The sequence below is a fragment of the Ochlerotatus camptorhynchus genome, unplaced genomic scaffold (assembly GCF_037179485.1).
Source record: "Ochlerotatus camptorhynchus isolate MF236.1 unplaced genomic scaffold, CSIRO-AGI_Acam_v1.1 ptg000062l, whole genome shotgun sequence".
In the NCBI taxonomy this organism is placed as follows: domain Eukaryota; kingdom Metazoa; phylum Arthropoda; class Insecta; order Diptera; family Culicidae; genus Ochlerotatus; species Ochlerotatus camptorhynchus.
Window position 1 is genome coordinate 4,957,439 of NW_027040552.1, and position 22,516 is coordinate 4,979,954.

General features: G+C 39.6%; 1 protein-coding gene across 1 annotated transcript; it reads left to right on the forward strand.

Annotated features, from left to right (window-relative positions):
- Window positions 1–815: 815 nt before the first annotated feature.
- LOC135717630 (annexin B10-like) lies at window positions 816–21,029 on the forward strand. Its single transcript, XM_065239760.1, has 3 exons — window positions 816–1,060; window positions 19,690–20,580; window positions 20,652–21,029. The coding sequence occupies exons 1-3, from the start codon at window positions 1,043–1,045 to the stop codon at window positions 20,706–20,708; spliced, it is 966 nt and encodes a 321-aa protein (XP_065095832.1). The 5' UTR covers window positions 816–1,042; the 3' UTR covers window positions 20,709–21,029.
- Window positions 21,030–22,516: the final 1,487 nt, after the last annotated feature.

A 22,516-nucleotide genomic window follows, 5' to 3' on the forward strand; every position in this document is an offset into this window, starting at 1 on the left:
CAGTACTGAGTACCAACGCCAGGAAGGCCGCTCCCACACCTGGACCCTACCTATCGACCCATTAACTCATGAACCGGAGAGATTTTATGCATCAGAAAGTTTTTTTTTTTTTTAATTTAATTGTAATTCTGTGGGTAACAAACAGAAAACAAAACATAAAAATAATCGCAAATTATTAAAAATTGAATCAATAAACATATTTTTATTTCTACTGCGTATATTTTTAGGCTTAATAAAATAAATATGATTGAATCAACAAGAAATCTCTTTTAAAAACAAACATATTTTTTGTTGACCCAGCTGCCAAATTTGACAGCTTACGTCAAAACCATAAAAGCTCTTGTAAATTCATAAAGATTTTCTTTTTGATTTAACAATCCATGGGTTTTTAAAAACAAAGATACTGGATTGTTGAAATAATAATGATTTCATTTTGCAGCCAAAACAAAATGAAATTCTTATTAAATTTACGTCAAATATTATTACGTTTAAAATATTTTTTTCTGCGTGTAAGGTTGGCCCGTGGAAACATAGAACTTTTATTTTTATGGGCTAGTCTAGTCGGCATCATGTTTCTTGAAAGTATCCCACAACAAAAATAATGTATCGGTTCATATAGTGGTTACTACAGTGACGCACAAGATGTATTGTTAAAGAGAGCATCTTCATCGCTTACAAACACTATCGTATAGTAGAAAGAGATAATGAGAAGTATAGCAATATTATAGCAGTCTATTTACTCTCTGAGCATAGTAATAACAGTTACTACAACACAACTGCACTGAACAGTATTTCGTGAGATCAGTCTCATCGAATAGTTCAAAGTGAAAAGATCGTATAAGGCACGAAGTGCGGGAAAAAAGGCATACAATCATATATAATTTTGCTACCAAAGTGTTCAGACAAACAGATAGAGCTGCTGTATATAATCAGTTTGTGATTCATCGTCCAGTGGGGATTCAGTTTTACGTCAAAACTATTCATCAAATTTAAATAACCACCTTTGGCCAAGTGCAGCTGAAAAGTATCCGGTGTTTTAACAATGTCTTGGTATTACACGGTAAGTTGGCAATTCTTCGGAAATTTTATCACTCTTGCTATTTTTGTGCACGGTCGGTGATGTGAAAAAGAAATGATTCATGATGTTGGGTGGGTTTTTTTCTTTTTCAAAACTCTGCGCATCATGCGAATTGATAGCAGTTAGTAGTAATGTAATGCCTACATTGAGTTTATTCCAACGGTGAAAATTTCCAAAGCATGGAAGGGAGGTGGACAGACAAGTGACCTTCATCGACGTGGATAGTTCGTGTGACCGCAATTTGTTTCGTTGTCGTTACTTCATTAGCAATATGGCCATTTGAGCCTGTGTACTTATTAACCGGTATGGTTGTGCCACGCAATCGTTCAAGTGCCTAAACCTGATCTGGTTTTACAATGAGTTGAAATCATGATATCATCCAAAGGTTCAGGCGAGATTGATTTTGCACCAGACTGTTTATAATATGAAAAGTGATGTGTAAACAGATATTTGTTTCCATGATTTGATCAGTCTGTGAAGAAAATCTGTTTTTCTTTAGTAAAGAAATATGCGCTTTGAAGTTCATAAAAACTTGATGACAGACTGTTTTCTCCACTCCACATCGAACGCTCGACTGTTTCGGTCAAGTATTGCTTGCACTCCGTAATCGGTACTAGTTTTTTTTCCCCTATTGAGGTTTTTTTTTTCAATCCGCTTTCATACTGAGTGGTGTTGTAGTATACAACAGTGCAGTGAGCATCGCGGAATTGTAATTGCCGCTCAATCGTTCGAGAAAGGAAGCAGTCATTTCCGGCCGAGTCCGGCAGATGAGCTGTACATCTCTAACCAACAAGTTTCATCGCATCACGAAACGGCAAACTCAAGGTCATCGAGTTCACCAGCCGGCGAGCCAGCCGGTGCTTTGTTGCAAACACTCGAGGGCAACAATAGAACGATCATCACCATCATTCTCACATCAGGATAGATCATCGTCATCAGCCACACTCCGTGCGCTTGTGTGGAGAGTTAAGTAACAAACGGTTATCTTCCGTTCTCCGCAACCTGATTAATCTCCATACAGTGTTGATTAACTTTTCTGACACCTTTTTGTTTTTCCTGAAAAAATTTTCATTTTTTTTTCTCTTTTTTTTTCATTTACTGTTTTTTTTTTTGCAAACTGATTAATCTCCCTATAGTGTTGATTAACTTTCCTGGCATTATTTTTTTCCATTTTAAAGTTTTTTTTTTTTTTTGCTTTGTTGGATTAAGTATTATTTTTACCGTTATATTTTTTGGATAAGTTTATTTTTTTTCTTATTTTTTTTTTTTTATTTATTATTTTTTTTTCTCAACGCATATATATATATATATATATATATATATATATATATATATATATATATAAATATATATATATATATTTCCTTTTTATGTCGAAATCTGTTGCGGAGGTACTTAAGACCCCGCAATGGATGAAACCAATGATGGCGGGGGTATTTCGCTAGCAGATATCTCCGATGATGAGTCTGTTAAATCTCCATCATTCGAAAATCTGCTTCTCACTGAAGAGGAAATGGATACCTCAGGGGATTCTACTTCGGACCCCAAAACGAGCACTGGAGCTTACCCAAAGGTGACGTCTAAACAACAACCTCCTTCACCCCCTGCCCCCCCTTCTCCACCATCGCCCCCTCGTCCACCTGTTCCCCCTACTCCAACCGTTCCCTTAAAAATTTCTGCGACCCCCCGCCATAAAGCATACCCAAGCGACTCAAAAGGTCCGTGGGTTGTTTTTTTCCGGCCCAAACAAAAACCTTTGAATATTTCTCGGATTTCGAAGGATCTGACAAAACATTTTTCGGCCGTAACCGATATCTTTAAGGTAACGTCAAACAAACTGCGCGTTACCGTTGATGACCTGAAACAGGCAAACCGGATTGTTGCCTGTGAGCTTTTTTCGATCGAATATCGAGTCTACGTCCCCAGTTGTGACGTAGAAATTGAAGGAGTGGTCACCGAATCGAGTCTGACTTGTGACGATTTCCTGCAAGTCGAATCTTTCGGCATTTTCAAAAACCGTGCCCTCCCGAAAGTCAAGATACTGGACTGCATTCAACTGCAGTCAGTGTCGCACATAGGCACAAAAAAAAAGTATACCCTCTCAGATTCGTTTCGTGTGACCTTTTCAGGATCGGCATTACCTGATTACGTCACAATTGGGAAGGTTCGACTACCTGTACGCTTGTTTGTACCGAGGGTAATGAATTGCTTGAAATGCAAACAACTAGGTCACACCGCGGACTTTTGTTCCAACAAACCGCGGTGCGATCAATGTGGGGAGGAGCATATGGAGGGTCCTTGTCATGCTACCCCAAAATGCGTTTACTGTAAGGATGCTCCGCATGCTCTGAGTGATTGCCCGAAGTACAAACAGCATTGAGAAAAACTAAAGCGGTCTTTGCAAGCTCGCTCTAAGCGCTCGTTAGCAGAAATTTTAAAAACGACCGCTTCATCTTCCCAAACCACCCCAAAAAGCAACAACACATTCCACCTCCTGCCAGATGATGATCAGGGCTCTGACTCAGAGGTGGGTGAGAGTAGTCCTTTTGTCTTTAGTGGCAACACGAGGAAGCGGTCCAAAATAAACGTCACCCAAAAACCTCGTAAGGCCTCTCGTATGGACTACCAACCTACCTTGACAAATTTAAGAGGTAGCGGAAATGTACCGAAACCCCCACCACCGGGATTTAAATCTTGTAATTTTAACAAGGACTTTCCGCCACTTCCGGGATCATCTAAAACCCCAGATATCCCAGTTTTTCAGCCAGAAAAACAGCTGAATAATCAGCAAGAACATGATGCCATGTTCACGTTTTCTGAAATTGTGGAGAGCATCTTCAATATATTCAACGTCTCTGACTCAACTCGGAACATTATTAATTTAGTGCTTCCATTCGTGAAAACTCTTTTGAAGCAACTAGCTTCTAGGTGGTCCTTCCTTGCATCGATCATATCCTTTGATGGATAATTTTCCGAATGAGGTCGGGGATATGATCTCTGTTCTTCAGTGGAACTGTAGAAGTCTTATACCGAAACTTGACACATTCAAATTTTTAGTTCACAACTCACTTTGTGATGCATTTGCTCTTTGTGAAACATGGCTTTCTTCAGACACCGATCTCCCTTTCCACGATTTTAACATTATTCGCCTTGATCGAGCAGATTCGTATGGAGGGGTGCTTCTCGGGATTCATAAGCTCCATTCCTTTCATAGAATCGATCTGCCTTCCGTGACAGGCATTGAAGTTGTCGCATGTCAGGTAAATATTCGAGGTAAAAGCCTCAGTATTGCCTCAGTATATCTTCCTCCAAGAACTGCGATTTCTCGCCAAGGTCTCTCAGATATCTGCTCAGCTTTATCTGAGCCTCGGTTGATATTAGGAGATTTTAACTCCCACGGTACAGGCTGGGGGGAACTGTACGATGACAACCGCTCAACCCTGATATACGACCTTTGCGATAACTTCAATATGACAATTCTAAACACTGGGGAAGTAACACGAGTGGCCAAACCTCCAGCAAGAGAAAGTAGATTAGACCTCTCCCTCAGTTCGAGTTCACTATCGTTGGATTGCTCGTGGAAAGTAATTCAAGATCCCTACGGTAGTGACCACTTGCCAATCAAAATTTCTATTACCAATGGTTCATCTTCCACTCGCTCGGTTGACATCGCGTACGACCTCACGAAAAACATCGACTGGCAAAAATTTGCGTCCGCGGTTCTCGGTGGTACTGATTCGGTTGACATACTCCCTCCGCTGGATGAGTACTCCTTTTTATCGCGACTTATCGTTGACTGCGCTCTTCAAGCACAGACGAAACGCGTTCCGGGTGTTTTCGTTCGCAAACGACCTCTCACTCCGTGGTGGGATAAGGATTGCACCGACGCGAACAGCGAGAAGTCCGCCGCGTTTAAACGCTTCCGCAAACACGGTAAGGTCGAGGATTTCGAGCGGTACACCGACCTCGAGAAAACTTTTAAGAGCTTGATTAAAGCCAAAAAACGCGGTTACTGGCGTCGGTTCGTCGATGGTTTGTCGAGAGAGACTTCGATGAGAACACTCTGGAATGTCGGCAGGAGAATGCGCAACGCGTCATCACCGGTCAACGAAGACAAGGAGTACTCAGACAGTTGGATATTCAGCTTCGCGCAGAAAGTTTGCCCGGATTCGGTGTCGGTTCAAACCAACGTTCGTGATAGTCCGTCGGGTAGTAACGAAATAGATTCTCCGTTTTCGATGGTGGAATTCTCACTTGCTCTCCTCTCATGTAACAACTCAGCTCCAGGAATGGATAGAATCAAGTTCAACTTGCTCAAAAATCTCCCAGACGTCGCGAAGAGACGCTTGTTGAACTTATTCAATCAATTTCTGGAGCACAACATTGTTCCGGATGATTGGAGGCAAGTAAGAGTTATCGCAATTCGAAAACCCGGTAAACCCGCGTCGGATTATAACTCGTACCGTCCCATCGCGATGCTGTCCTGTATACGGAAATTGTTGGAGAAAATGATTCTTTTTCGTCTAGACAAATGGGTCGAGTCGAATGGTTTACTTTCAGATACGCAATTTGGATTTCGGAGAGGCAAAGGAACGAGCGACTGTCTTGCGTTGCTTTCAACTGAAATTCAACTGGCCTATGCGCAAAAACAGCAAATGGGTTCAGTTTTCTTGGATATTAAGGGGGCTTTTGATTCTGTTTGTATCGATGTCCTTTCGGATAAACTCCACGATAGTGGGCTTTCACCAATTATGAACAACTATTTGAGCAACTTGTTGTCTGAGAAATATATGAGCTTTTCTCATGGAAACTCGACAACTTCACGAATTAGTTACATGGGTCTCCCCCAGGGCTCATGTTTAAGCCCCCTTCTTTATAATTTTTACGTTAAAGACATTGATGGTTGTCTTGATGAAAATTGCTCGCTAAGGCAGCTTGCAGATGACGGCGTTGTGTCCGTTATAGGGCCAAGTGCACCGGACCTGCAAGGACCATTGCAAGATACCTTAGACAATTTGTCTACTTGGGCTATGAAGCTGGGTATCGAATTCTCTCCGGAGAAAACTGAGTTGGTTGTTTTTTCTAGGAAGCATCATCCTGCACAGTTACAGCTTCAACTAAAGGGTAGAACAATCACTCAAAGTATATCTTTCAAGTATTTAGGTGTCTGGTTCGATTCCAAATGCACATGGGGAAAACATATTGCGTATCTAAAACAAAAATGCCAACAAAGAATCAATTTTCTTCGTACAATTACCGGAACTTGGTGGGGAGCACACCCGGAAGATCTTATCAGGTTGTATCGAACAACCATCTTGTCGGTTCTAGAGTACGGTAGCTTCTGCTTTCAATCTGCGGCGAAAACACATATCTTGAAGCTGCAACGAGTTCAATACCGTTGCCTCCGAATCGCGCTTGGCTGTATGCACTCGACGCATACGATGAGCCTCGAAGTACTCGCGGGTGTTCTCCCACTGACAGATCGTTTCGCTGAGCTGTCTTTCCGGTTCCTCATCCGTTGTGAAGTATTGAATCCTTTGGTAATAGAACACTTTGAGAAGCTGCTCGACCAAAATCCTCAAACAAGATTCATGAGTTTGTACTATGAGTACATGACGCTGGAGGTTGGTCCTTCTTCATTAATCTCCAATCGTGATTGCTTCCAAGCCTTCTATAGTTCCTCTGTAAATTTTGATCTGACCATGATGCAAGAAATCCATGGAATACCAGATCACCATCGGTCGATGGTTGTTCCCTCAATTTTTGCAATCAAGTACCACCATGTAAGTAACGATAAAAGATTTTTCACAGATGGGTCAACCATAAATGCTTCCACTGGATTTGGTGTATTTAATCAATTTCATAGCGCCTCCTATAAACTGCAGAAACCATGCTCCGTATACGTTGCGGAACTCGCAGCTATATTTTACGCAGTAGAGCGAATTGCCTCACTACCTTCTGACCATTATTTCATTTTTACGGATAGTCTTAGCTCATTGGAGGCTATTCGTTCAATGAGGCCGATGAAGCACTCCTCGTATTTCCTGCCTGAAATACGATCTAAACTGAGTGCTTTATCTAACTGCTCCTATACTATCACCTTAGCTTGGGTCCCATCTCATTGCTCAATTCCGGGTAATGAGAAAGCGGACTCATTGGCTAAGGTGGGCGCTATGGAAGGCGATATTTTTGAGCGACAAATCGCCTTCAACGAATTTTTCTCCATTGCTCGCCAGCAAGTCCTCATCAGTTGGCAACAAAAATGGAATGATGGTGAATTGGGAAGATGGTTACATTCTATTCTCCCACAGGTGTCGAACAAACCATGGTTCAAAGGGTTGGACATGAGCCGCGACTTTATACGCGTTATTTCAAGGCTTATGTCCAATCACTGCTCGTTAGACTCGCACTTCTATCGAATTGGGCTCTCAGGCAGCAATTTATGTGCGTGTGGCAGTGGTTATCACGATATCGAGCATGTTGTTTGGTCGTGTACCTTACACCGTGTTGCCAGATCTGAGTTATCCACATCCCTCAGGGCCCGAGGAAAACAACCCGCGATACCCGTTAGAGATGTCTTGGCGAGCCGAGACCTTGACTATTTGAATTTAATTTATGTGTTTTTAAAACGGATAGATTTGAGGATTTAGAAGTTAGTGTCATCTTGTGTTCTCCCAAGTTGTTAGCTACCCATCGGTGTACCCCCATGTTTGTCTTTTTCATCAGAGTGTCGCCTAGTTCGAGATCAAGAGCACATTGCTCTCCAAACCTTGTGTTCACAATCCCTACCCTGCCATCCATTTGTTACAATTTGTTACCCCTAACCTCGAGATAGCCGCGAGTAATCGGCCCCCGCTTTACTAACGTTAGTTTTAAGTAATTTTGTTATCTAAACAATGAATATCGGCTCCGCAAAGCTACAGCAAATGAGCCTGGAAAAATAAACGAATTATTAAAAAAAAAAAAAAGACTGTTTTCTAAATAATCTTTACAAAGCAGTCTGTCATCAAGTGTTTATGAACTTCAAACTGCATATCGCTAAACGATTTAGAGGCTGCGGAAAATCACATGATTTGTAATCATATTCATACAGCATCGCAAATCAATGTGGGTTCAATTGTAGTGGGTAATACGTTCCAAGGTTGACCGAGAGATTGCAGGAGCAATGCTGCGATAAGTTGGTTCAATACACTCAACAATGCGCCTAAGGCGAACATACACGTTTCAAGTAAGTTGATTCAATTCACCCCCGATCTGGTATTTGATATTCAAGTGACTTAAAAGCGAATAGCAAATGTTGGAAATCGACCAGCTTTTTGATCGATCAATCCGCAGTTCAACTGATTTGAATGTCTAGTTGAATCGTCTAACACGGGCTTAATGCTCGCACTGATCAATGTGCGTTTGTTACACGACACTTTATAATCGAAATGAGAGCAAAATACAAGCTTGAATTTCTCTATACACAGATGTAACCTGAAAGCATTTTCCTTCTGACCTGTCGTTGTTCAGCTAGAACACGTGTTCGTTCCAACCTAGTTCACATGTACCTGTATGGCATCTCATAATTGTCTATTCAGGTACCTCCTTTTACTGAACCTATTATTGAACTATGTAATTAAAACTTTTGCTAGGTGAACGTTATCGTTGGTTATACATAGGAAATACTCATACTAACAATTTCTGAGTGATGAAAATTTGATTAGTAATTTGAAAAGATTGCACTTTTTTTTTTTTTTAACTCTTTATTTGTTCCAAATTCAAAATAAATTACATTTCATTTTTAACCTAGGTGCTCCAGTTACTACAGTAACTTACCAGCCTTAATTGTTATGATATATATCTAAGTGTTTTTACATTGTTCCTGTCTTGGCAATTCAGTATTTTAAACAGGTTTTTTAAACCTGCATGTCAGTATAACAATTGATACATAGCTTAAAACTAAATAACTAAAACTAAATCTTATCTAAGTATAAAGGGAATTAATCGTTGCAATTGAGGATTGTAACGATTTTTGCCGGAAATTATTAATTATTTTGTTGGACATTTGTGCTAAAGTCTCAACATTCGAAATTCTATGTACTTCGGTTGTACTGTACCAGGGAGGCAACTTCAAAATCATCTTCAGAATTTTGTTCTGAATCCTTTGAAGTGCTTTTTTCCTGGTAGTGCAACAACTAGACCATATTGGCACAGCGTAAAGCATGGCCGGTCTAAAAACTTGTTTAAATATTAGAAGTTTATTCGTCAGGCAAAGTTTGGATTTCCTGTTAATAAGAGGATACAAACATTTTATATATTTGTTACATTTGGCTTGAATGCCCTCAATGTGATCTTTAAAAGTTAATTTATGGTCAAGTATTAATCCAAGATATTTCACTTGGTTTGACCAGGAAATTGGAACTCCGTTCATAGTGACTATGTGACTACTACTAGGTTTCAAAAAGGAAGCCCTGGGCTTATGTGGAAATATTATAAGTTGAGTTTTGGAAGCGTTGAGAGAAATCTTCCATTTTTGTAAATAAGAAGAGAAAATATCTAAACTTTTCTGCAGTCTGCTGCAAATAACACGAAGACTTCTTCCTTTAGCGGAAATGCCTGTGTCATCAGCGAACAAAGATTTGTGGCAACCCTGAGGTAAATCAGGGAGGTCCGAAGTGAAAATGTTATACAATATAGGCCCAAGAATGCTACCCTTAGGAACTCCTGCTCTAACAGGTAGTCGATTAGATTTGGAATTTTGATAATTTACCTGCAGAGTTCTGTCAGTTAAATAATTTTGAACTAATTTCATAATGTAAAGTGGAAAATTAAACTTTTTCAATTTAGCAATCAAACCTTCATGCCAAACACTGTCGAATGCTTTTTCTATGTCTAGAAGAGCAACTCCAGTTGAATGGCCTTCAGATTTGTTTGAACGAATTAAATTGGCAACTCTCTATGGTAATTGATGAGTGGTTGAATGCCCATGGCGAAATCCAAACTGCTCACCTGCAAAAATTGAGTTCGTATTGATGTGAAGCATCATTCTATTCAAAATTATTTTTTTCAAAAAGTTTACTTATTGAAGAAAGCAAACTTATTGGACGGTAGCTAGAAGCTTCAGCTGGATTTTTATCCGGCTTCAAAATTGGAACAACTTTTGCATTTTTCCATTTATCAGGAAAGTATGCCAAATGGAAACATCTGTTAAATAATTTTACCAGGAAAGACAAGGTACTCTCTGGGAGTTTTTTGATGAGGATATAGAAAATTCCATCATCACCTGGAGCTTTCATATTTTGAAATTTTTTAGTTATAGACCTTACTTCGTCCAAATCAGTCCCCCAGGAATCATCAAAAATATTTTCCCGAGAGAAAATATTCCGAAAATCCCGAGCAACCTGATTCTCAATAGGACTAGTAAGACCCAAACTGAAATTATGGGAACTCTCGAATTGCTTAGCAAGTTTCTGAGCTTTTTCCAAATTTGTGATCAAAATTTTACCACCTTCTTTAAGCGCTGGAATTGGCTTTTGAGGTTTTTTCAAAATTTTTGTGAGTTTCCAAAAGGGTTTGGAACTCGGGTCTAATTTAGAAACATTATTTTCAAAAGTTTTGTTCCTCAGGGCAGAGAATCGCTTTTTAATTTGTTTTTGCAAATCCCGCCAGATAACTTTCATGGCAGGATCGCGTGTTCTTTGAAATTGTCTCCTACGGACATTTTTAAGACGGATCAAGAGCTGAAGATCATCGTCTATTATAATTGAATCGAATTTAACCTCGCATTTTGGTACTGAGGCAGCTATAGAAGTAGTCAGAGATTCAAGAGCATAATTAATTTCATCTTTGGTTTGCAAAGGAATGTTTGGATCGAAGTTATATTCCATAAATGTTCGATATTGCTCCCAATCAGCCCTATGGTAATTGAAAGTAAAGCTGTTGGGATTAGAAATTATTTCTTGGGATATTTCAAAAGTTACTGGAAGGTGATCAGAACCGAAGTCAGCATGGGTAACCAATTGGCTACAAAGATGACATGAATCAGTTAAGACCAAATCAATAGTTGAGGGATTTCTTGCAGAAGAAAAGCATGTTGGGCTGTTTGGATATTGAATAGTGTAATAACCTGCAGAACAATCATCAAACAGAATATTACCATTGGAATTGCTTTGAGCATTATTCCATGAGCGGTGTTTTGCATTAAAATCACCAATAATGAAGAATTTAGACCTATGACGGGTAAGTTTCTGAAAGTCACCCTTGAGAAAATTCTTTTGCTGGCCTACGCATTGGAATGGCAAATAGGCAGCTATAAACGTAAGTTGTCCAAATTTTGTTTCAACAGAAACTCCCAAAGTTTCAAAAACTTTGGTTTCAAATGAAGAAAGAATTTTATGCTTGATTCGTCTATGAATAATGATGGCAACGCCACCACAGGGTCCATCAAGACGATCATTTCTATAAATCAAGTAATTTGCGTCCTTCTTAACCTTATGGTCAGGTTTAAGGAACGTTTCAGTTATAACGGCAATATGCACGTTATGAACTCTCAAAAAATTAAATAGCTCGTCTTCATTATCTTTAAGAGATCGAGCATTCCAATTTAAAATGTTTAATGCTTTAAAATCCATTACTGAATTTTAAAGTCATGACAATATTATTAGCAAATTTTACTCCAGTTTGAATAGCATCAAACATGGAGTTAGATTTAAGCATATCAGAAATCATGTCAATTAATGAATTCTGTAAAAATTCCATTTTAGGGGCAGTAATGCTTCCTAAGTCAAAATTGTCAAAATTTCCGTTAGAACGTTGGTTAGTATTTTGATTTCTACCCGCTGCAATAGCAGCATAGGTAGCTCCATTAACTCGCTGAACATTGTTAGAAGCGAGGGGAGTAGGTACAGATGAAACATTTGAAGCAGGGGTGATATTTGTACCTACGGGTACGAATGTAGAATTTGTTCCTCGCTGACCGTTGTTAACAGCAGAGGAATTTGTACCTGGTCGGAAACGTGGAGCGTTTCCTACCTGTCGGTTAGAACGAGATTGTAGGATCGCTTTGCGAGTCTTACATTCCCAAAAATTGGATTTGTGGTTTTCACCACAATTTGAACATTTAAATTTCTTAGGATCTTCCTTCACAGGACAGTCGTCCTTTGCGTGAGAGGAATCACCACAATTCATGCATTTAGCTGGCATGTAGCAATTTTTAGTTCCGTGACCCCATCCCTGGCACTTACGGCACTGAGTGAGGTTTTGGAAATTTCCTCCAGTCTTCCTGAAGTGTTCCCACTTCACTCGGACATGGAGCATAAGGCTAGCTTTTTCTAAGGCCTTAAGGTTGTTTAGTTCACTAGACTTGAAGTGAACTAAATAAAAATCATTAGAAATCCCGTTGCGCGAATCGCCAGGACGGGATTTCATTTTCATTTTGATTACTTGGAGTGGCACAACTCCAAGTAATTTTGCCAGTTCATCTTTGATCTGATCCAGGGATTCACCACTGGGCAGTCCTTTCATGACAACCTTGAACACACGTTCAGTTTTGGTGTCGTAAGTAAAAAATTTGTGCTTCTTCTCAGTAAGATACTTGAGAAGACATTTAAATCCGTCCAAGGTTTCAGCCAATACACGGCATTCACCCCGACGTCCAATTTGTAGTGAAAACTTAACTTTCACGAAATTCAAAAGTTCCATGCGAAGAGCATGGAAATCGGTAGTGGTTATCACAATAGGGGGAATCTTTTCCTTCTTGGCATTAAGCCGGGAAAGTTTACTAGAATTTTTCTTGGATGATGGATCATTCTCATCATCCGTGAGCAAATCAAATTGATTACTCAAATTAATTTCTTCAGAAGGGGGGTCAAGAGTTTGCCCCTTTCTTTTGCGTTTAGGCGCCATGGCGGCAGAAAACTTTTTATCCAAATCGACTTCCAAGCAGATTACTATAAGAATCTGAAGGATCGAAGGGGAATTTTCCAAATCGATATCCAAGAAGGATTACCTCGGGTAGGGTCCAAACAAGGATCGAAGAGGAATAAGAGTTGAACAAGGTAGACATTTTTTACAGGTTGAGCACTGAAAAGTGCTGTTTAAATTTGTTGTAGCTTTAGGTAGTAGTAACACTTCCTTAAGCAAAAAGCAAATAGATCCGCACGGCAAGAGAGCACGATGCGGACTGAAAAGATTGCACTCATTTTCATTCTTGAATAGCGAGGAACCGGCCAGATTCTTCAATACTCATTATTTAAATTTTTATTTAATAGTTAATCTTGAATAACTGACCAGTTCCAGACCAAATAAGAAAAAACAAATTAATTTGTTGACTCGACCTTCTCCGATTTGCATGAAACTTTACATAGTTGTATGTTATGAGGAATCATTCACATTTTTGCAAAAATTCGACCATTTTGTATTTTTTTTTGTAAATGGCGTTTTTGACATTTTAATAAATTGTAGTTCGCAATCTTCACTGAAATGACGTCTAAGACAAAGCTGTCTAGAAAAGTAAATTCGTTCTGGGAAAAATATAGAATTTTTTAAAGTAATTTTGAATAATTAATTACCAATCTCTAAAGAGCAAATATGTACAAGTGAAACACATGAATAAAATAATTAATTTTCGTTTCGTGTAGCCTGTAGCGAAACGAACTGTCAGTTAGTGTAGCAAATTATATTGATTTACATGGAAAGTTTTAATTCATTTAGGACACAGTATTGATTACCAATCTGTAAATAACCATTGACTAATATTTCGCGGAAAACGGTTGAAGGAAATATTACCCAAACTACTCCTCGATTCGCGCTCGAAGAGCTCTTTGATGGCATAAACATTTTTCACAGATGCCAATAATAGCATTTATTTTTCACGGCGGCCAAAAAAAAATCTTTTTTGTGCCTCCGCTTATCTATGAAATCTATAATATGCATAGTACAGCTACCGTACGCGTGATAATGTTTGCACCATTGAGCAATGTCAAAATTAAAAAAAATTCTCAAAAATTTCGTTTTTGAGTTTTTTTTATTTATTCAAAGGGAGGATGTTTCTCAGAGTCTTAAACTATGTTAATCATCGATCGAGTTTCCACTTGCTGCAATTACGGTTTCCACACGCTTCCGGAATGCACGGCAGGTTCTAATAATGTAGTCTGGATCCATGCCACTCCAGGTACGGGTCAATGTTTGTCTGAGGCTTGCTGTACTAGGGTGGCGTTTAGAACAGGCCTTGGCCTTCATGATGCGCCATATTGAGTAATCCAGCGGATTAAGATCGGGGCTGGATGGCGGCCACATATCCTTCACCCAGAACGGAAGATGTTCCTGCAACCACTTCTGAGTGCGGTTTGAGGTGTGGCACGGAGCCCTATCTTGTTTAAATACAACATTTGACTTCGGACCGTACTGTTCTTTGATCCACGGAAGAACATACTTAAAATCCCGATGTAGACCTCCGTGTTGACCTTGTCGCATTCTGGAATGAACACCGGGTCCATTTTTTTTTTGCCATCGGAAGCCACCAATCCAAACACCAGATACACGTTCTTGTGCTCGTCGGCCACGTCTTTTACCGGAAGAGAACTAATATACCGGTCGGGATCGACGGTAAACATGCTCTCGTCGGTGAACAGGATTACCGGATTTTTTCGCTTAAGGAAGTTCAAGATTTTCTTGCATCGTTCGACTCGAAGCTCCCGGATGCGGTTGGTAATCATGTGAGTTTTTTTTTTTCGTGCCCTCGACTTCGCCCCGAAATCATCCTTTACAATCTCCCGTTCCATGACTTCACTGATCCCGTGTTCCTTTGCCATTTTCCTTACTGAACGCACTGGATTCACCCGAATCTTCCTTTTGATAGCAGTGATAACCCTCGGAACCCGAGCTGACCTCGGACGACGTTTGGCCACCTTCCCGGATAGTTGTCCTTTCTTTTCTCGGTCTAAAAGCTTATTGACGGTCCACCGGGACACTCCCACGGCGATTGAAATGTCTTTTTGCGACATTTGTGCGTGGGACAAATCACGAATACGCTGCCACTTCGTCATGGTGCAACTGTCAAACTAAGTAAATCATTTTCTTTTATACACAGCCTACTACGGTATGAGCTATAGGTTACGTGCATGCAAAGAAAACCAAGGCATTGTAGGATACCCAACAAACAATTTGAGCTGAATATTGGCTGAATAAGCAAGTTTTTAGCTTAAGTAGCATATTTTTGTCTGAATAAGCCCTTATTATGCATGCAATGTTTGTTGGGTATGTACAGGTGAAACGGTAACCTTATTTGTACGATGGTACAAACATTATCACGCATACGGTACTACGGGGGTTGTGAGAAATATAGGGTACTAGCAAAATTTTGTCCAACTTTGGACTGTTGAAACTTCGTTAAATATTGTTCGATTTTTAATCTTCAAGAAACATTCTACTAGAAAACTAATCAAATTTTATGGTGAGGCAATAGAAGTGACCATGGTTACCGGACACCGGAGATATTCCGGGTTTCCTGAGAGCATGTCTAAATTGCTAAATTTGTGATGAGTTTTTCTCAGAGTGTCCGTTACTAATCTGTGTTTTTTGTTCATACGCCAAAAATAGAACCATTTCCAAATCAAATGACGTACCAAGAGCTAAAATCGACTCAGAATCAACCGAGATATGGCCATTTCTCTGGAATCGGTCCTGAGGGAGGGTTCTGAGTGCGGTCAGTTCTTTCATTCACTCAAAACATGCCGTGTGACACCTCTTTCTTCATTGTTTTTTACCAATAGGCTTTCTATAGACTTTGAATGGATCATTGACTACATTGGCCACTTCCGGAATCACCGGAGTGCCCTCGGGGGAACCTGTAGTAGGGGACAAATTCATTTTTACAAAAATCATGCCGTGTGACACCTCTTTCTTCATGGTTTTTCATCAGTAGGATTTCTTAAGACTTTAAATGGATTATTGACCACATTAGCCACTTACGGAACCACCGAAGTACCCCCGGGGAACCTGAAGTAGGGTACAATTTCATTTTTACACCAAAACATGCCATGCGACACCTCTTTTTTCATGGCTTTTCATCAGTAGGCTTTCTATAGACTTTGAATGGGTCATTGACCACATTGGCCACTTCCGGAACCACCGAACTACCCCCGGGGGAACCTGTAGTAGAGGACAATTGCATTATTACACCAAAACATGCCGTAAAACACCTCTTTCTTCGTGATTTTTTATCCGTAGGCTTTCTATGGACTTTAAATGGATCATTGACTACATTGACCACTTCCGAAACCACTGGAGTACCCCCGGGGGAACCTGTAGTAGGGAAAAATTGTATTTTTACACCTAAACATGCCGTGCGCCCGCTCTTTCTTCATGGTTTTGCATCAGTAGGCTTTCTATAAAGTTGAATTGGATCATTAATTACATTGGCCGCCTCGGAACCACCGAAATACCCTCCGGGAAACCTGCAGTAGGTGACAATTGCATGTTTACGCTAAACTGTGACATACGATAGCTCTTTCTCATGGTTTTTCATCAGTAGGCTTTCTATAAACTTTAATTGATCATTGATCACATTTCCCGCTCACTGAACCACCAAGAGGCCCCACGGACAATTGCATTTTTACACCAAAGCATTCCGTATGGCAGCTCTATCTTCACGGTTTTTCATCAAAAGACTTTTTAAAGACTTTAATTGGATCATTGAATAGAATGGCTGCTCTCCGCACATCCGGGATGTCTCTGGGGGAGGGATCCCTTTAGCAGGGGAAAATTATATGTTTGAACCAAAATGTGCCATGCAACAGCTCTTTCTTCATGATTTTTCATCAAAAAGGTTTCTGTAGAAGTGGATTATTGACCATAATGGCCAGTTTCGAAACCATCAAGATACCCCCGGAGAACCTATAGCAGAGGTCAATTATATTTTTACACCAATACATGCCGTATGACAGCTCTTTTTTCATTACTTTTCGTCAACATGTAAGATGTGACGATATGAAATGTTTCGTATACACCGATGAAAATTCAATAATAACATTGAGAATTTTTTTTCGGAAGCAAGGATTAGCCTTGGATTCGTCTGGGAATTGAATCGTACGGTTTATGAATTTTTTCAATAGGTATTTAATACCAATCGTCAATAAAAAGTTTTTCCAACTTTTTTACAGACGTCGATGGTGGGAACACGCTCCTCACTCAAATGGGAAAGCATCGAAAAACAACGCATTTTACTCCAGGGGTGCATTTTAGTTCATCCTTACATAATATTCAAATTTTGCTTTTGTCTGTGTTCATGTGACTATACTCACACGCTGCGAGTATGTAGTGAGATCAGATTGAAAAAGAGAAAAAAACAAAGATGCATATTCATTCTTTGCGATTCGTTATGAAAAATGTAAACAATGAACATTGCGACCAAGATAATCATAGCATAGCCTTGATGTTGACTTGCATCTGTATTAGTATTTCGAAAATCAGCTGATAACCTGTTTTCCAGTGCTGCAATGCTATAGAAAGCCTACTGATGCAAAACCATGAAAAAAGAGGTGTCGCATGGCATGTTTTGGTGTAAAAATGAAATTGTACCCTACTGCAGGTTCCCCGGGGGTACTTCGGTGGTTACGGAAGTGACCAATGTGGTCAATAATCCATTTAAAGTATTTAGGAATCCTACTGATGAAAAACAATGAAGAAAGAGGTGTCACACGGCATGATTATTGAAAAAAATGAATTTGTTCCCTACTTCAGGTTCCCCCGAGGGCACTCCGATGGTTCCGAAAGGGGCCAATGTAGTCAATGATCCATTAAAGTGTATAGAAAGCCTATTGGTAAAAAAAACATGAAGAAAGAGGTGTCGCATGGCATATTTTGGCATAAAAATGAAATTGTACCCTACTTCAGGTTCCCCGGGGGTGCTTAGGTGGTTCCGGAAGTGGCCAATGTGGTCAATGCTCCATTTAAAGTCTATATAAAGCCTATTGGTTGAAAACCATGAAGAAAGAGGTGTCACATGGCATGTTTTGAGTGAATGAAAGAACTGACCGCACTCAGAACCCTCCCTCAGGACCGATTCCAGGGAAATGGCCATGTCTCGGTTGATTCTGAGTCGATTTTAGCTCTTGGTACGTCATTTGATTTGGAAATAGTTCTATTTTTGGCGTATGAACAAAAAACACAGATTAGTAACGGACACTCTGAGAAAAACTCATCACAAATTTAGCAATTTAGACATGCCCTCAGGAAACCCAGAATATCTCCGGTATCCGGTGGCCATGGTCACTTCCATTGCCTCGCCATAAAACTTGATTAGTTTTACAGTAAAATGTTTCTTGAAGATTAAAAATCGAACAATATTCAACGTAGTTTCAACAGTCCAAAGTTGGACAAAATTTTGCTAGTACCCTATATTTCTCCCAACCCCTGTATATTTAAAGTCTGGTGAATAGAACACCCTGTGAAAAGTACGATTATTCATTGAAATAAACACAAAATTGAAAGTGATCGACTTCGCACCACTCATGTCCATACAGCTCTTTACTGATAGGAGAAATTTTCCATTCAACGGATATTGCAAGGAAGTACGCATCCAAATCTAAAACTCTTAAAAATGTGTAACAGCAAATCTCAAAAATTAAGTTAAAAAAATGTTACTATAAATTATTTAATTTAAGCGTAGGATAAGTAGCTAGACGAATTCATGTTCTTCCCTTATCCCAAGAACAATCGCACCAAATCATTGAAAAATGAGCGGTAGGTATCTGTTATTTGGCAGAAAGCCATGTGGGCAGAACTCAGTGGGTAAAGCGTTCTTCATAAAGGCTGGCGCACAATGCATAAGTTTCCGGGTTTTTTGACAGATAATGTATGGGCTAACTGAAGCAAGAAGAACCAAACGAACCGTCAAACGCTAAACCAAACTAGCAAAGTAAATAAACTTTACTGTTCGCTCAATTCACCAGAAAGGAGTATTGTTCTCAATGATGATAAAAGTGTTTAATTATTTTCACGAAATATTTGATATCTGTTATTCATTTATTTATTGTTGATGCAATGAAATACAAAATGTATTAGTGATAAAAAAGGTTCGAATCGGAAAGTTTATTTAGTTTTATGATAATAAAAATGATTGCGCCGCAAGCAAAACAGTAAAATATGACAAAAGTTATACTGTCATGGAGCGACTGTCATGTCTCGTCTTCGCTTTATTTTTGCAAAATGTTGCCGCGAAATTCATTTTTATTCAGTTCCGGTCGAACGTTCAAATTTTCTTAACAGCATTACGGCACTGTATGAAAGTCATTTGAAGCCCTCGTTGAAGCCACTCGAAGAAACATGATTGCCAGTGACATTGTTAAAAGATCCCTCAAAAACCATGCTGCTGTTTCGACAGAAATTTTCACCTTATCATGTACATTTTTACTAACAAGGGCAATGCAAAGCACGAACGTTAATTGAACTGTGTTGACTAAACTGCTTGAAGATGAGATGACTAATGAGCATTCAGCTCTGAATATGTTTTTTGATTATAAAAAAAAAAACAATTCAAAAAAGTCAATCCTGTTATTTGTATCAGAAACTCATAAGTTAATACTGACAACCTTACAACTAATTAACAATTTCTCTCCAAATTCCTCCAGGCGAAACCCACCGTTTCCCCAGCCGAAAATTTCAACCCATCGGCAGATGCGGCCGCACTTCGGAAGGCCATGAAGGGCTTCGGAACGGACGAGCAAGCCATTATCGACATCCTCTGCTCGCGATGCAACTGGCAACGTCAGGTCATCGCCGAAACGTTCAAAAACGAACTGGGTCGAGATCTGATCAAGGATCTGAAATCGGAACTGGGCGGTAAGTTCGAGGATGTAATCCTCGGTCTAATGTTACCGCCGGTGAACTATCTCTGCAAGCAGCTGTTCAAAGCCATGGATGGCATCGGTACCAACGAGCGTGCCCTTATCGAGATTCTCTGCTCGCAAAACAACGAACAAATGCATCACATTGCAGGAGTATATGAGGATATGTTCAATCGTCCACTGGCGGAGCATGTTTGTACGGAAACATCCGGCGATTTTCGTCGGCTGCTCACACTAATTATTACCGGTACCCGCAACCCTCCAGGAACCGTAGATCCAGATCTTGCCGTACAGCAAGCCAAACAGCTGTACGAAGCCGGTGAGGGAAAATGGGGCACTGATGAGTCCGTTTTCACCAAGATTATGGCCCACTCGAGTTTCGACCAGCTGGAATATGTGTTCGAAGAGTACAAGAAGATGACCGGACGCACCATCGAGCAGGCCTTAAAGGCCGAGTTGAGCGGTGACCTGTATAATGCTCTCAGTGCGATAGTCGAATGCGTCCAGATGGCACCACATTTCTTCGCGAAGCGATTGTTCGAAGCCATGGACGGATTGGGTACGGACGATACCACGCTGATTCGGATTATCGTGTCGCGATCGGAAATTGACTTGCAGAACATCAAGGACGAGTACGAACAAATGTATAATAAAACGCTTATGAGTGCAGTTAAGGTACTAAAAATTTCTCAGGGATCAATTAGCTGATCGATACTAACCGTATGTTTACATATTTATCTTTTCAGAGCGAAACTTCTGGCGATTACAAGAAAGCGCTATGTGCCTTGATTGGAAGTGCTTAAAGCCTGATGAATGCAATTTCTCAAACCTCAAAGAAATAATTCATATTTTTGATGAATGTATTTGTTTAATGTTAGTTATCGTTAAGTTAAGCTTGTGACATTCACGTTAAATTAATGTACCATCGAGAAACAAGTGCCAAGACAACAGATCAATTCGATCGTTTGCTATCGAATCCAGGTTGGCATTGACAAGTGCTATTTTATTACAATTTGACGATGTTCAACTTACCATCTACTTAACGTAGGAGACCTCAGAATTTTATAAGGCTTATAATATTCAATATGAACAAAATAAGTGTAAACGATAAAATAAATAAACGTAAACATTATACTTTTTTTTGATAGTTAATATGTAATTAATTTGTACTGGTAAACTTTACAGAATCAAGATATAATTTGCGTTACACATAATTAATGTCTTCAATCTAGAGTTAAATAAATTGAATCGAATACTCGCGGTCGTCTCGAGGTTAGTGGAGATTTACAATTAAATGAATAGGGATAGGGAGAAGGAGATTTCAAATCAAGAACCACATGTGAAAAGGGCATATAAGCTTTTTGTAAACAAACCTTTGTAGGCCCTTTTCTTGCCAACCGAGGGTCGCCAAAACCAATAACATTATCGAAAAGAGGAAAGCTTCCCCTATCCGGGGATGTTAAGGGTTTGCGATGGTGTCATATGGGTGGCGAGAAAAGAGCATAGGAAGGTTTGTTTACAAAAAGCTTGTATGCCCTTTTCACATGTTGTTCTTGAAATATGATTTACGATACAATATTTCACTATTCCTATAACATGAACTTACTCCTATTCAACTTTATATCAGCACTGTAATTATACAATTATTACAAAAACAATCAGCCGACCACACATACACAGAGAAAATACAAACTAAACACAAAGTAATCAAACTTACAATCTAAGGTTAAGGTTTTACAAGAAAACATATATGAGTTTCAAAAAACCCCAGTTTTAGCTCAGCACAAGACCAAATAATGTGACCTTGTCCACATTCACAGAGATTGCTGTCCCCCAGTCCCATACGGAACAAGTGAGCGTTTAACGAGTTTGAACCAAGGACTCTTTGACAGCTTGGGAATGATCAGATGCTTTTCCTGTGAGTGCAAAATTGTTGTGAATTATTGCTGATTGCATCTGAAACTGGACTGTCCCAAAAATGCAAAAAGTGTGATAAAAGTGCATGTTTCCGTCAAATCGTTTTGCTGTCTTGGGAGCACTTATTGCTTGCATCATAAGGAATAAATGCACCGAAGACACCAAGACGATTAGACGTAATCTTGCAGTTTTATCACACTATTTAATAAGTGAAAACGCGCTTATTAGTCCAATTTGGTGTGAAACGCGCAATATTTACCGTGAAAACATCACAGAATCTCACCGGAAGATGAACAATTAGTTACCAAAAACGTATTCCTACGCGATTCAAGCAACAGTTTCTCCGGGAAAAGATTAGTTTTGCTTTATGGAGCGATTTTCTCAAAAAAAAAGGCGGCGAAAGCTCGCAAAAGTTTTACTTCAAGACGCCAATAAAAAACACAACATCCAATTTCGGTTAATCTCTGGTACAACTTACATGTGATAAAATCACTATCCCGGAAGTGATTGTTACAAAGTTTCTCCTTCTGTTCTCCGCTTATGACGATGAAACTGCACCACTTATTGGACACTTTATTATGTTTTGCTGGAACTGTAAAGAACAGCGTCGAAGATCCGGGTCCACTTCGGTTTTTGCATCCCGGAACAACACAATAATTACACTAGTTTACAAAACAACATAAAAAGTGTGAAC